Below are 16,989 nucleotides of genomic sequence, written 5' to 3'. Positions count from 1 at the left end.
ATAACAATGAGTAACTGGATGAAGTTATTTTAGATTTGTAAACGTAGCAACATTCCTATTAATATATGCAAATATACTAGAAATATATTCACAACTGTATTCAACTTAGAACTGATTCACATTCATGATTCAACATAAATTGACTCACTTTTACACAGTCAAACTTAACCATATTTGGAAAAATGCTAAGAAAGAATTAAAAGACGTTGGCACAAATGACTCTAATGATTCAAGCAGTCTTCAGTAATTAAAAAAAATTACTGCTTTTATTGATGGTAGACCAACCATCCATTGTTAAATGTTTACATCCAGTATTTATTTCATTGAGTTCTAGGTGAATGAATAGTGTGGGTGGGGGCGTCGTATCTCTCGTTGATGTGCATTAAATAAGTATGTAAAAATCAAGCAGAAAATCAAAAAATAGATGCTCTTCAAAATGAAGTCCCCTGTTGATATTTGTTCTGCATCAAGTTATTTAAACACTCCCTTATCACTCTTGTCATGGAAAATGTTGTGAACCAGTAATTGCCCTGTTGAAAACCTTTAACCAACAATGCTTTTATTCACAAATTGTAATGCAAAAATATGTGAAATAAATAAATATATTTTGATTCAGTAAAATAAAGACACTCTTTTATCAACTGCTTGTTTATTATGGAATCTGTATTACAGCAAATGACAAGAAAGTAGAAAATTTGAGGCTTACACTGGAATGGAACAGAAGTGATATTGCAAAGAGTGAAATATTTACAGATGAAACTCTTTGGCCAGTAAGACATATTTGTTTATTGTTTTTACTAATAACCATAAGTTGAAGTGTTACTAAATTCAATTTTTTTTTTCTCTTTGAGGAATGAGAACTGTTCCTCTCGTGTTGTACCTATTTCCAGCAAGGTGGACAATGCCAATTGACACTTAGATGTCCTGGTCACCGATATCACTATCATTTTTTTAGCTGGTTGTTCCCTGTACCATCCAATCAGCCAGCCGTGACTGGTAAGGGACTAAAACCATATAACTCAGATATTAGGAGGATCATTACTTAACGTTTTCCATGCTGGCATAGGTTGGACAGTTTGACAGGAGCTGGCAAAGCCATGAGCCGCACAAGGTTCCATAGTTTGTTTAAGCTTGGTCTTTTTTTATAGCTGGACACTCTTCCAAATGCCAACCACTTTACAGAGTGTACCAGGTGCTTTTTAAGTGGCACCACTGCCAGTGCATCTTATGTAACACCATCTCCAGTGCTTTTTACATGACATCATCACCACAGCTTTTCATGTGGCACCATCACCAGTGCTTTTTACATGGCACTATCATCTGTGTTTTTTACACGGCACCATCACCAGAGCTTTTTCTGTGGCACCATAACCAGTGCTCAAATATCTTACAACAAATTGATGAACAAACACTATTCACTCTTCAACTTGCATTAATCTCTGTAAATGAACATTAATGTCCACTTATACTTTGCTACACCTAATATTACAGTAATGTTAGGTAAAACAAGAACATACAGAAATAAATATTTCTCTATACAACCAAGTACACGAACAAAAGAAGATCCAAACGTATGACTCCTATAACACTCCTCATAGTTGCAACCATCAAATTTACTGTTTTATTCTTCCTTCTCAGACTGGCTCATTGGATAATCTTATGTCATTCGCCCTCCATGAAGATTGTGTTGACTTTGTCAAACTTTTCATGGAATATGGAGTTACTTTGAAGAAATTCTTAACCAGAGACTGTCTTAAAGAATTATATAACAGGGTAAGTAAAGTTTAACATCTCTTTCTGAATATTTCCTGAGACCTGAAGAACTTTTTTATAATCTAATTTGTGAAATTCTAGTTTCTTAACTTTACTCAGTTGGGAGACAAATCTCTGTCTTGTATCAGTTATTTAGAGAGAGGGATGCACTCGGTTTGAACTCTTGACCTCCTAACAAGTAGCTATCTTCTTTATTCATTTGACCATTTTGCCTCTGGAACATGAAATAATATAAGAAGAAATTTTCAGTGGGAGCTGGAAGGATAGCATCTTTCAACATTTTGCTTTTATCCTTTAATTGCCTCTATTATAAGATTGCAGCCAAACTGGGGCACCACCTCGAAGGATTTTGGTTGAATGTTTCCACCCCAGTTCTTTTTTTCTTTAAAGCCTGGCAAGTATTCAATCAGTTTCTTTTGCCGAGCTGCTAAGTCACAGGGATAAAAACACACCAATACCGATTGTGAAGTGGTACTGAGGGACAAACACACACACACACACACACACACACACATATCTATCTATCTATCTGTCTGTCTGTCTACTTTATCTATCTATCTATCTGTGTGTGACTTTGTTTGTGTTGTATTTGTCACCAATGAACAAGTAAAAAAATAAAAGATTATTGTATTATTTCTCTATCAGATTTTAATATAATAATTTTCATTTTTCCATTTGTCTTCAAGATTCCCAAAAACTCCTGGTTATACAGTCTGTTTGAATTAGCCACCAAGAAGGTAATATCCAGAATCCTTTCTTTTAATCTATATAATATATACACAAGTGTGTGTGTGTGTGTAGGTACAGGTGTGGCTGTGAAGTAGCTTGCTTACCTACCACATGGTTCTGGGTTCAGTCCCACTGCATGGCACCTTGGGCAAGTGACTTCCACTACAGCCTCAGGCCAACCAAAGTGTTGTGAGTGGATTTGGTTGACAGGAACTGAAAGAAGCCTGTCATATATATATATATATATATATATATATATATATATATATATAATCAAAAAAAGCAACACCGATTTTCAAGGTTATTGCAGTACGCACGTTTCATGTCACTCCATTTATTTAAGTAATGCGAGCATTACATTAAAATGTAAAATGCAGAGCAATCTTCAGCTGCACAAGGATACAGAAAATTTACTGAAAATTTCATTTCAGCAGAATGGACATATTACTGTTGTGACAACATTTAAAATAATCTAAGTGGGGAAGAAGAATACAAAAAAAGCCATCTTGACATATCCAAGGCTAGCAGACTCTCATGAGCAGCTTCAGCGGGCTTAACACCTTGATTGAATGCAGAAAGCAAATGGTGTCAAAAATGCTCAGTTTTGTCCACTTGACAATTCCATTTAAATGATCGCAGAATACACAAAAATTAAGTGAAGGTATTAATGATAATAATGATGATGATGATGAGTATGAAATCATAAAGATGACAATGATTGTTATGATGTTAATAATAATAATAATATCAATGATGAGGACGACAAAAATTATGATCATGATGTTAGTGGTATTGTTGCTTAAACCCAAGACAGCCCAGGGCTGAACAGAATTAAAGACATTCTATCCATGATCACTTCATTGCTCTGTTGGACATTGTGTATCTAGGACTATATTATCCGATGTACGACTGTTTTCTGAAAGACCAAGTGCAGTTTGTAGATTATTTGGCTGTTATTTCTTGCAGAACAAAGGATGACATTAAGCTCCAGTGATGCTGACAAAGGTGATAATAATGTGTTATATCATAATTAGTTTAAACAATTTCTTGTGAAATTTATAGAAGTGTTTACATTAATTTATTATCAGCAGTCAAAATAGTAGTTAATCATATATCACAAAATATAACATATCTCCTTGAAATCTTGATTTACAAGGTTTTAAGTACAAAATTCTGTTTTGTTTCAGGAAAAAGATTCTCTCGACTTGAACGATGTTGCTCAGCTCATCAATTTCCTGATGGACGACGACTATTTTGAGTACAGTTATGAAACAAACAGCTCAGGTTGTTATTATTATTATTTTGGTTTGGCTCAGGTGTGGTCTTATTCCTGGTCGGGTTTATATGGGTAATGGGTAACCTTAGGTATCCACAAGTTTTCAACAGTCTTAGAACCCTCCTGATAATCCTTGCTGCCCCTAAGAGACAAACTTTCTGTAGGAGCTCTACTGAGCATTCTATTGCAATCTCCTTCAGCCATTTATCTATATCATTGTTTACTCTTCCCAATGCACCAATCATTATAGACATGACCCTTACTGTTCGCATGCTTTAAATTCCTCCGAATTCTTTCAAATTTTAAAGGATTGTATCTTTTTTTTTTTCTTTTTGCTCCTCTTCCCCTTTCTTTACAATCGTGGAATCAAACAGGTATGATGCATCGATAAGTAAGCAAACCTCCACACTTTATGTCTGACTCTGTATTTTCACCCTCATCCTTTGCCCTTTTGAAAAATAAATGAAATCATTATTATTATTATTATTATTATTATTATTATTATTATTATTATCGAGTGAGAGAACAACGCAAACCATCAATGTGATGCTGAGCGGAATATTTGCTGTAGCCCATTTTTTATGCCAAGACAAAACAATGTACATGATAACACTTCCAATCAGTTAAGATGAGAAGCCATGAGAGCCACTGCCTAGTACTGCATCAGGGTGAGCTGGCAGAATTGTTAGCATGCCAGGCAAAATGCTTAGAGGTATTTTGTCTGTTGTTACATTCTGAGTCTGAATTCTACAAGGGTCAACTTTACCTTTCATCCTTTCGGGATTGATTAAATAAGTACCAGTTACACATTGGGGCTGACTTAATCCCTTCCCCCAAATTTGAGGCCTTGTGCTTCCAGTAGATAGGATTATTATTATTATTATTATTATTATTAGTAGTAGTAGTAGTAGTAGTAGTAGTAGTAGTAGTAGTAGTAGTAGTATTGCAAAGGAGTTAGACTTCTTTTGGTATTTTGCCCCATACTTGTCTCTCGTTTACATATTTTTCATTTATTGTCAAAGTGCTGTTCGTATTGTGTATTTTTTGGTATTTCTTTTCTGTCCTCATCGCTCGTGTGTTTATGTGGTTTTCACTCATTGACAATGTCCTGTACTTAATGTGCATTTTTTATTTATTTATAATCAAATGCCAAGTAACCTTGTCTACAGTAAGTTCTTACATTTATTTATGTATGTGTGTGTGTACATATATATATATATATATATATATATATATATATATATATATATATATATATATATATATACACACACACACATACACGACAGGCTTCTTTCGGTTTCCCTATACCAAATCCTCTCACAAGGCTTTCGTTGGCCCAAGGTTATAGTAGAAGACACTTGCCCAAGGTGTCACACAGTGGGACTGAACCCGGAACCATGTGGTTGGGAAACAAGTTTCTTACCACACAGCCACTCATGCATGTTAGTTCTTTTTTTTTTGTGTGGTGGGGGCAGGGTTGTAGAAAATTCTAGAAAATAGTCATTTCTGAAAAATATGAATAGAATCAACAAAACATTAAGATGTTCAAAGTCTCCTTCACTTTTTTGATGGAATTTCAATTTACAATGAGACGATGATAATTTTTTTTATTTCAGACTTCACTTATCCTGCAAATGAATTGTTTCTATGGTCAGTTCTTTTAAACCGGCAAGAAATGGCATTTCTGTTTTGGCAAGAAGGAATGGTAAGTTAGATTGTTACAAGAACTATTTTTTGTCTTTTACTTGTTACCGCGATCTTAGCGAAGGTGGAGGTGTTGTTTTCAGTTTTGTGTGTTTGTTTATTTGTCCATGGACAAGATATCTCAAGAACCACTGGATGGATTCAGATGAATCTTTCAGGGATGTTTGGCCTTGTAACTGGCATGAACTGATTAGATTTTGGAATCAATCTGGTACCAGACAAGGATCCTGGATTATTTTTCCGTTTTTTTTTTTTACTTAATTTTTTAGAGTGGTTAGGTTCATTTTCAGTATTCTCATTTGTGAGAGCAATTGAGTTGATTTCCGATATTCTCATTTTAAAAATCATCCCTGGCTAATCTTTGAGAGGATGTTCATGTTGCCTTGGCAGAGGTTTGCACTCTCTGAGTGCTCTTGTTTCTGTCATTAGACTGGAGCATTGTTTTCAAGAATTTTTAGTCAAATGAATCAACCCCCAATACTTTTTATTTTTTCCTTAAACCTGGTACTTATTCTATCATTTTTTTTTTGTTTTGCTGAACCACTAAGTTATAGGGATGTAAGCACACTAACACTGGTTGTCAAGTGGTGAGTGAGAAACACACACACACACATATAACAATGGGCTTCTTTCAGTTTTTACCTACCAAATCCACTCACAAGGCTTTTTGGGTTATTTCCCTTTGTCAGTAGAGATGGCGCTGCTAAATTCGTGTTTGTGACATATTTGACAGCGACCTGTTCACTGACAAAATTCCATGCAGCACGGAATTTTGTCAGTGAACAGGTCATTGTCTCAATGAGGCAAAAATATTTTGGCAAATTAAATTTAAATATTAAAATTCATAATTAATCAATAAAGAACAAAAACAATTTTCATTCTTCATGTTGTTGTTGTTGTTTAATTCATCTTCTGCCCATTTCAATATGTTAACATTTAGTGTTTCTTTTACTAGGAGGCTTTACCATCTGCTTTAGTTGCAAATAAATTGCTCAAGTCCTTGAAACTCCGGTGTAAAGATTATGACCAAAAGATCAAACTTCAGGAACATGCTGAGTAAGTCTATATATATATATATCATTATCATTATCATCAGAAAAATAACCATTTGCAACAGTTTCCAAATCTTTTTCCTTAATCCCTTGAGTGCAAATAAAATCCTGTATATTATAGAATTTTATGTGTCGAATATTTCTAAAATGAAAGTGTTGGCCCATTGGTTCCCAACCCTTTTATTTAAATGAGTTTTCCCACAGATGTTTAATCTCACTTGCTCCAACGGGTCTTCACAAGCTGGATTTAGTGTCCAATGAAGGAAGGTTGGCATGGGTGCCAGTCAGCGAATTTGGTTCAATTTTCGATGATAGTAACAATAATAATAATCTTTTCTACTCTAGGCACAAGGCTCGAAATTTTGGGGGAGGGGCCAATCAATTAGATCGACCCTGGTATGCAATTGGTGCTTAATTTATTGACCTTGAAAGGGAAAGTCAGCCTCGGCAGAATTTGAACTCAGAACATAAAGATAGACAAAATACCGCTAAGCATATTTTACCTGGCATGCTAACGTTTCTGCCAGCTCTCTGTCTTAAGAACAGCAATAAACGAATGAAGAACAAATATATAGTGCGTGTGTTTATTTGGTAAACAACAAGAAAAGAAGAAATGACCATCCTGAAATACAACAATATCTGTTTCAACACAATTTCACATCAGAAATCTTGCAACACAAATTGATAAATGTAAACTGTAAAATATTTTCCCTGAAACTTGACTTCATTATGTTATTTCATTCTTATCATGTAGATTTTCACAAAAAACAATTTTTCTATCAATTTTAGTCTTTTTGAAGAACGTGCCATTGGAGTTTTGACTGAATGTTACTCTTCAGATGAAAAAATGGCATTAGACTTACTAGTGCAAGAACGGCAAAACTGGAGCAACGCCACGTGTATGCTTATAGCGGTAAATGCAGACAATAAGAAATTTATCTCTCATGCTGCTTGCCAATCTCTACTGAACAATATCTGGATGGGAGAAATGAATGAAAATAACAGCAGCTGGATGGTCAGTGATTTCAGTTGTTTCCTCATGTAATTTTATTTATTCTCTTTCAGTTTCCGTCAACCAAATCCACTCTCAAGGCTTTGGTCAGCTTGAAGCTATAGTAGAAGATACTTGCCCAAAGTTCCATTCAGTGGGACTGAACCTGGAACCATGTAGTTGGGAGGCAAGCTTCTTACACACAGCCATATTATATATTATATAAATATTCACCCCTTTGTGTACATACACTTACTCATTACTGCATTCCCCACATTTCTGTCTTTAATTAAAACATTTTAGTTCAGTACATTATATTAACACTTACATTTCAATTTGGTTTCCATGCAGAGAATGTCCCTGAGTCTTTATGAAACTAACACTCTGCTTTTGTCTTTATTCTTCTTTTAGTTGATACTCTGTACATTGTGTCCATTGTTTATATTTCTGATAAAGTTTGACGACAATAACATGTGTACCTCATCAGAAGAAACCAACAAAGATAATCCGGTAAGATTTCTCTATGTATTTGTGAAAACTATCACTTCCTTTTGCCAAGCGGAGATTCGAAACCAAATATAAGTGTAAAGGTGATATTTTTTTTTAAATATCTTTTTAAAAATATTATGAAATCTTTTATGAGGATGTTACTAACCTTTTTTGGGGGGAAAAAGATTTTTTCTAGTGTGTGAGCACTGTCAAACACGTGCTCTTAAAGAGGAAGTTATTTTTGTGGTATTATTTTCAGTTTATTTTCAGATTTTTTATATCTACATAGATAGATTGATATCTACATGAATGTGTGTGAGTGTGTGTGTTTGTGTGTGTGTTTGTGTGTGCGCATGCATTCCATCCCACCACTGCTTGACAACTGAGGTTGGGTCTTTACATCCTCCTAACTTTGTGGTTCTGCAAAAAGACAATGTTAGACTAACTATTAGGCTTTTAAAAAAAAGAAAAGCACTGGGGTCGATTTATTCAGCTAAAAATTTTTCAGAGTAGGGCAGTGTTCCAGCATGGCCACAATCTAATGACTAACAAAAGATAGCAGATAAAACATATAAGCTGAGAGATTAAGTGACTGGTTGGCTGGTTGGATAACAGGTTAAGTTAGTGGCTGGTTGGTTGGTTGGTTGGCTGGTTGGTTGATTCAGTGCATTCATTCACTGCCACTATTATTACCAGGCAGTGAACTGACAGAATTGTCTGCACAGAAGACAAATAGTTCAGCATTGTTAGCATGCTGGAGAAACAGCTTAGCGGAATTTCATTTGTTGTCATGCTCTGAGTTCAATTTCTGCCAAGTTTGGCTTTCCGGGTCAATAAAATAAATGCCAGTTGAGCGACAGGGTTGATGTAATCGACTTACCCTTCCCCACAAAAAAATTGCTGGCCTTGAGCCAAAATTTGAAAACCTTGTTATGAGCCTTATTAACCCTTTCAGACCAGCTGGTACATATTTGTACCAGTCAAAAGTTTTACAACCTATGTGGTACAGTATAGTACCACTCCGGTTTTTCTAGTAAGTATGTAGCACCAAACATACGATCAGAGTGTATGACTCTATAATCCTTTCTACTATAGGCACAAGGCCTGAAATTTGGTGGGAGGGGGCTTGTAGATAACATCGACTCCCATGCATTACTGGTACTTAATTTATTGACTCCGAAAGGATGAAATGTAAAATCAGCCTTGGGAACATTTGAACTCAGAACCTAGCAAATGGGCAAAATATTGCTAAGCATTTCACCCACTGCCGCTTTAGTATTGTGGCCCTCCATTGGTTAGGGTTAGGGTTCCAGGTGATCCAATCAACAGAACAGCCTGCTTGTGAAATTAACATGTAAGTGGCTGAGCATTCCACAGGCATGTGTACCCTTAACGTAGTTCTTAGGGAGATTTAGTGTGACACAAAGTGTAACAAGGCTGGCCTTTTGAAACAGAGGTACAACAGAAACAGGAAGAAAGAGTGAGAGAAAGTTGTGGTGAAAGAGTACAGCAGGGTTCGCCACCACCCCCTGCCAGAGCCTCTTGGAGCTTTAGGTGCTTTTGCTCAATAAACACAATGTCCGGTCTGGGAATCAAAACCATGATCCCATGCTGACCACTGGGCCATTGCGCCTCCACACCACTTTAGTATATGACACTATAATGACAGCTCAAAAGGCTCACTTGTGTATAAACCCACTGCCATTACCAAATTCTTGAAAAAAATTCCAGGCTGAAAGGATTAAGTCATTGAACTGGCAATATTGTTAGCACATTGAACAAACAGCTTAGCAGCATTTTATCCATGGTTGCTTTCTGAGTTCAAATTCTGCCAAGGTTGACTTAGCCTTTCATTTTTCCAAGGTCAGTAAAATACATACCAGTTGAACACTGGGGCCAGTGTAACTGACTTACCCTTTTGGTTCCTCACCTCCAAAATTGCTGGCCTTGTCTGAAAATTTGAAATCGTTATTAAGAGCCTTTTCAAATCAGGTTCATCAATTTGCATGGCTGTATAATTAAGGAGGATTTTGCAGAAAAAGTTCCCACTCACATGGTTCAGGGTTCAGTCCCACTGCATGGCAGCTTGAGCAAGTGTCTTCTACTATAGCCTCGGGCCGACCAAAGCCTTGTGAGTGGATTTGGAAGATGGAAATTGAAAGAAGCCTGTCATATGTGTGTGTTTGTCCTGCCACAATCACTTGACAATCGATGTTGGTGTGTTTACATCCCTGTAACTTAGCAGTTCGGCAAAAGAAATCAATAGAATAAGTACTAAGCTTACAAAGAATAAGTCCTGGGTTCCATTTGTTCAACTAAAGGTGGTGCTCCAGTATGGCCACAGTCAAATGACTGAAACAAATAAATGAATAAAAGAATGTGGATGTGTGTGTGTGTAATTGTGTGTCTCTGTATGTGTGTGCATATGTGTATGTATGAATGTGAAAGCATTATTAGTTATGTTATAGAAAAATAGAGAATAATAATGATCTGTTGTTGATAGGATTGTATAGTGACCTCGTGAATTGAGAATAATGTATTTAAATATTATAAACTATCAAATAAATGGCCTGTTAATCTTATCTGATGCCCCTTTTTGTTTTCCATGTTTACAGGACTATTATAAAAAGACTAAAGAGCCGTAAGTCATGAATTTTCTGTATATATTTACAAATTCTAATTTATATTAATCATTGTCATTTATGTAATTAAGATCAGTACCATTACTATCTCCTCTGATATTTGTTATCACCAAAGTAAAACACACACACACACACACACACACACACACACACACACACACACACACACACACACACACACAATCTCACACATTTGGATGTTCTGAAAGTATTGTTTCCAGAATAAGACTAGGATGGAGGATGTCTGTGCTAGTCCGCTCGCCTTGCCTTCATTTGACAGTTGTATGAGAGTGTGTCACCATCCGGCAAGTGGTATCCTTCCTTTCCCAATCTTCTGTGAAAACTTGGGAACAAATAAGGATTGGTGAAGGGAAGGGCAGCAGGCCATAGAAAAGTCTGCCCACAGCAAATCCTTTCTGACCTATGCAAGCAAGGGAAAGCGGATGTTGAAACGAAGATGACGACGAGGATGATGGTGATGACAACAACAACAACAATGATGATGATAATGATGATGGTGACGATGACAATGATGACAACAACGACAATGATGATGATAAGACTGATAATGATGATGGTGACAATGACGACGACGAGGATGATGATGAATTGTAGTGCACTTGAGCACTGTATATAATGAGTTCATTCTATTATTATTGAGGTATGCACACACACATACACACACATGCACATATATGCACACACACACATCCACATACACACTCACACACCACATATCCACATACACACTCACACACCACATATCCACATACACACTCACTCACACACGTATGCATACACATCCTCACAAACGCATGCATACACACACACACACATTCACACACATATCACATGCACGCACACACACACACACACACACACACACATACACCACATATGCACACAACTGGTCTAAATACTCCTCACTACTTCAGAAAGTAAAATTACAGTCACATCACTCTTAATAACTCCTTACTTATTATGGATCGTTATTTTTTTTATCTTGTTAAAGGACGTGTTTTTTTTTGTTTTGTTTTTCCTTTTTTTACATCGGTTCAAACAGGAAAATGCATGTAATAATGGCTGGACATCAGGCATGAAAAACTGTTGATGATGGATGAAGCACAGTATTACTAAAGCTAATTAACGTATTGTCAAGTTCTCTATCAATTAATTAATGTATTGTCTACTTCTCTATCATGTCCCACAACATCAACTAACTCATCGGTTGGATCAAAATAACAAACACCCTTTGATCAAAGAAACCAAATAGTCTTTTCCACTATTTTTCTGGTGCTTCTCCAACCAAATAAATCAATTGAAGTTATTTGTTTTATTCAGCGATGAGATAATTTGATATTTTTTATTGATTTTTGTAATGTGATGTGTTGCTCCATTAAATATCCTGCTGTATCTATTCATTAATTATCCATTAAACATCTCGCTTTATCCATCTTTCAATAACCCATTTAATAGTTTGCAATAAATACTGTATTTTCTGGCATACAAATTGATATGGCATACAATACAAACATGTCATGTAAACATTGTCACTGTCTTTCCAAATCTTGCTGTATTTCACATTTATATATCCTGCCACATATATATGTATGTGTGTGTATTTGTGTGTGTGTGTATTTGTGTGTGTGTGTGTATTTGTGTGTGTGTGTATTTGTGTGTGTGTGTGTAAAATAAAATGAGACAACAAAGCCAAGGCAGTGTGAAATTTCTATGACATTTATAAAGAGAAAGGTAGTCTTACAGCTGTTTCAGGGATATAAAAGATATACCATCATCAGAGACGACATGAGAGTTTCAATAGAAGGAAACAGAGTTCAATATAAGTTATTTTGAAAATGTAGAGATGAGGATAATGATATATATACATATATAGTTCAAATTTACAGAAAACAAAAGACGAAAACAGATGTAGTAAGAACAAGCTGGTGTATTAGTTTAATGCTTGGGGAAAATGGAAAAGTGTTTTACATTTCAAGCCTATGCTCTTTGACAGAAAGGAGAAAAATGGAGAGAGAATGAAAAAAAAAACAGAGGAAAAAATTGTGCAGAGTTCAATATATGTATGTATATTAAGAAAAAGGAGGTAGTCAGAATTTCATATAATTATTCTACTTGGAAGTGAGACATAGGCCCTGAATACAGAGGACATGTGAAGGATAGAGAAGAGTCAGGCTGGTATGTTCTGCTGGATGTGCAATGTAAATGTAGATGTTGGTCAGAGTGCTTGTGTATTCAGAGAGAAGTTCGGCATAAGAGAAATTAGATGCAGTGTGCAGGAGAGAAGACTGGACTGGTTTCGTCATATAATGTGAATAGATGCCAACAACTCCATAAAGAAGTGTTGATCTCTCAAAGTGGATGGAACATGTGGAAGAGGGAGACCCAGGGAGACATGGGACAAAGTACTGAAAGTCGATCTCAGGACACTCAACCTTTCAGACGAGATGAAGGACTAAGGTATCTGGCACCTTGCTGTACTCAAGAAGACCCATCTTCCACAGCAGATGTGTTAAGTCTGCTCCCCTGGGGAAGAGTTGTGTGCTGGTGCTACATAGAAAGCATTTGTGCCAGTGCCATATTGGTGTGCTCCTGCAGTGTGACATTGAAAGCACCCAGCGCACAAAGCGGTTGGCATTAGGAAAGGCATCCAGCTCTAGAAAGACATTAGGAAAGGCCAAACCAGACTGGAACCTGCTGCAGCTTTCCAGTTCCGTCAAACTGCCCAACCCATGTCAGCACTGAAAATAGACGTTAAAGGATGATGAGGATGATGATGATTTATTTAATGGTTTTATCTCATTTCAGCAATTCAACCCCCCATCACTGCCACACTATACATACCCAGGTTTTCACCACTCACTTCCCACTTTCCCTCCCTACTCTCTAATCACACTTCTTTGGCAATATCCTGGCACTTGCCACCATCTCTCTCTCTCTCTCTCTCTCTGCCTTTGCTCAACCATCCCATTTATATTCTGATCCCTGTCCCTTGAGAGTATGCCTAGCACTTTGCCACCATCTCTGTCCTGCTGCCTCCCACTCTCCTTCTCCTGCTCTTCCCTCAGGTTGAGTAAACTTGTATCTCTTTTACAGCCGAACACTTGTTCCTGTCTTCATTCCTGATCTCTCTCTCTCTCTCTCTTTCTCCCCACTCGACTGGCAAACAAACAAAGCACATTTACTAAGTATGTGTGTTTGATATTGTTTATAACACTAGTGTTGCTTCTAATTCATATTTGAATATATATATCTGTATGTGTGTGTGTGTGTGTGTGTGTGTGTGTCTCTTTTTTTTTATTTCTGTGCTGTCATTTCTGTTTATTTATCCATTTTTGTTATTAATATTATTATTATTCCATCTATTGTATCATAAATGTTTTATATATTGCATTGCATGCCTTATTTTCGTTATTATTTAAATTCATTTTTTGTTTTTGTTTGAGTAATCTTTTGTTATGTGTTTTTGTTATGTGTTAAACACCAAAACTTGCAGAAAAAGCCATAATTTGATTTATGTTTTCAATGGGTCATTATTTCAGAATACCTGAGTCTTCTTCTCTGTTATGCCATCCTTCTAAGCATGGACCCAGGTCAGTCTTTAAAATGCACTTATTGAAGGAATTATCAAAATAAGTTAATAGATTATAAATCTATTCTTATCTAAGTGAATAATTTTTGGGAGTGAAATGTCATAGTTAAATTAACATTAATATACTTACTGCAGGAACACTAGAAATCCAGCAAGAAATGATTATGCGATGAAGGAAAACAAACACTATTAGTCAATGGCTGCTGTATTTAAAAAGAGCAAAAAAAGCGATCAAAGTGTCTTCCAGGATCCTATAGACTCATGGGGCCAGTTGCCCTGATTCTCTGGCCTATATACTCCCCACCACCATGCCCTAAATGGGACACCATTCCATTGCAGGTACAATTCATTCTTGCCAACTGAGTGGCCTGGAGCAATGTGAAATGAAGTGACTTGTTCAAGAACTCAACACATTGCCCAGTTCCAATATTTCTGACTTCTAGGTACAAAGTGTGAGAATCACATTATAGTGAAAATTACATTCTACTCAAATATGGCAATATTATTTTAATTATTTCAATAAATAAGGGAGACAACTATGAATATGTTTCAGCCTTATTATGACTTCATTAGTAAAATATAGATTTCATTGTATTTACTTACCAAAGTAGAGATGAAAGTATCACTAAGTAAAATGAACAAGAATGGTTAGCATTTGTGTGTATATGGGTGTGGCTTTTGAAAGAACTGACTAGGTATAAGTACCATATATATGGTATAAAAAAGTTAATCTCCCTATTTATACCATATTTATATTTACTTACATATTTATAGAATTATTCACACAAACACACACACGTGTGTATGTGTGTGTTGGGTGTGAAGGTAGTTAGGGGTGTTGCACCCATGATTGCTAAATTTTGGGTTCAATTCCAGGATCAAGCAGCGTGCCATGTTCTTGACCAAAACACTTCATTTCACATTGCCCCAGTCCATTCAGCTGAAAATGGTCAACCCTACAACAGGACAGCCTTCTGACCAAAGGTGAATAATGGCCTGCTTGCCTGACCAGTGTGGTGGAATCATTTTAAATATATATATATATATATATATATATATATATATATATATATATATATATATATATATATATATATGTGGCCTGTCTGTTTTCCTGTGTGTTCCTACCATTGTCTGAAAAAAAGTTTGTTTTCCATGCTCTGTTTATGTTCTGTTTCTCACTTTGTCCACGTTTTTTTGTGACGTCCGGTACCCAAATATGCATCTATATATACATGTAGATGTAGGTATGTACTATGTTATTTGTATTATCATAGATAGATATATATATATATATATATATATATATAACTGAAAAACTAGATCTCACAACTTGATCTAATAATGCAGGGAAGCAGCTGGACAATCAAGTACCTGCATGCCTGGAGAGTATGTTGCGTAGAAACAATTGTAGTGATTAAAAAATAAATACTACTACTCGACAGCACAGGATAAATCTGAACATGGACAAGCTTTATACTATACTCTACTACATTCTTCATAGAATATACTGTAACTCTGTGTGTGTGTGTGTGTGTGTGTGTGTGTGTGTGTGTGTGTGTGTGTGTGTGTGTGTGTGTGTGTGTGTGTGTGTGTGTGTGTGTGTGTGTGTGTGTGTGTGTGTGTGTGTGTGTGTGTGTGTGTGTGTGTGTGTGTGTGTGTGTGTGTGTGTGTGTGTGTGTGTGTGAGTTTGGTGATGCAAAGAGGAAAATATAGAACTCAGAACATGAACAAATTTTTTTTTTATTACTATAGTAGAAGGGATTATTAATAATTAACCTTTTAATTAATCTGTAAGTTTTGTTCATTACTAATAATATATATATATATATATATATATATATATATATATATATATATATATATATATATATATATATCTTTTACTGGTTTCAGCCAGATGCTGTGGCCATGCTGGAACACTGCTTTTCAATGTGATTAGGTTTCTTTCTTGCACTGTTGCTGGTGATGTAACAAGTTGAACAGAGCTGGTTTTCTTTGTTGCTGCCTTTTACAATATGGGTTCGTCTGGTATCTCAGAAAAAAAAATTGTCAAGACACTCTTTGAAGACTTCCACATCTACACCTCACAAATCTCTGAGTTTGTTTGACAGAATGTTGAGTAGTTGTGGACCCTTGAAACCCAAGCTGTTACTGGGTCCTTATTCTCAATGGAAAAGGCAGGAGCTCTGCCACTATGCAATGTCAACCAGTCTGGTTGCTGATATAACTTTCAATTCCAAAGTTGGGAGCAAGACCTTCCAGGGACTTCCATGTATATATCACTGCATACATTTTATGCCTCCTTTCTTGGGAGTAGAACTTTTCTTCTTTTAGCTTCTCCCTGTGGCTCATCTGTTTCACCAAGTCAATTTTCTTTGTGTAGTGGTGCTGGTTTGCTTCATGTTCCACCACCAGCTTAACACTCTGCCATGACTGCAGCTGAGAATAAAAGTTAACCCAGAAGAGACAAATAAACATGAACACAGTATACTATGCGATTCTGTATCAATGACTGTGAATCCCTATCATTCTTTCCCCCTTTCCTCCTCCTCCTCCTCCTTTCTTACTCTGATCCTTTTCTTACCTCCTCTCTCACACTCCTCTCTACACATCCACTTCATCACCATGCTCAACCTTCCTTCCTTTCTCAAGCAACTCTACTTCCATCTTCTCCAGCTTTGTAACAACTCATCTGCTTCTCTCAGACTTCCTTCTCC

The 16,989-nt window shown here is 36.2% G+C and overlaps 1 protein-coding gene across 8 annotated transcripts in view; it reads left to right on the top strand.

The window, feature by feature from the left end:
* LOC106872652 (transient receptor potential cation channel subfamily M member-like 2) overlaps nt 1-16,989 on the top strand; it is a 94,538-nt gene that overhangs the window by 41,196 nt on the left and 36,353 nt on the right. For 5 of the 8 annotated variants that reach the window (XM_089364319.1, XM_089364318.1, XM_089364325.1 and 2 more), the window contains 10 exons: nt 673-770; nt 1,639-1,773; nt 2,460-2,510; nt 3,690-3,786; nt 5,398-5,486; nt 6,441-6,541; nt 7,327-7,552; nt 7,940-8,038; nt 10,633-10,658; nt 14,220-14,270. In XM_089364319.1, coding sequence (XP_089220445.1) covers nt 673-770; nt 1,639-1,773; nt 2,460-2,510; nt 3,690-3,786; nt 5,398-5,486; nt 6,441-6,541; nt 7,327-7,552; nt 7,940-8,038; nt 10,633-10,658; nt 14,220-14,270 — 973 coding nt within the window. The remainder of the gene's footprint in view (nt 1-672; nt 771-1,638; nt 1,774-2,459; nt 2,511-3,689; nt 3,787-5,397; nt 5,487-6,440; nt 6,542-7,326; nt 7,553-7,939; nt 8,039-10,632; nt 10,659-14,219; nt 14,271-16,989) is intronic. The other 3 variants (XM_089364321.1, XM_089364320.1, XM_089364324.1) reach the window with 1 other exon arrangement.

Source organism: Octopus bimaculoides, chromosome 16 (genome assembly GCF_046866305.1).
Source record: "Octopus bimaculoides isolate indiv1 chromosome 16, ASM4686630v1, whole genome shotgun sequence".
In the NCBI taxonomy this organism is placed as follows: Eukaryota; Metazoa; Mollusca; class Cephalopoda; order Octopoda; family Octopodidae; genus Octopus; species Octopus bimaculoides.
This window is presented reverse-complemented; position numbering and strand designations above follow the sequence as displayed.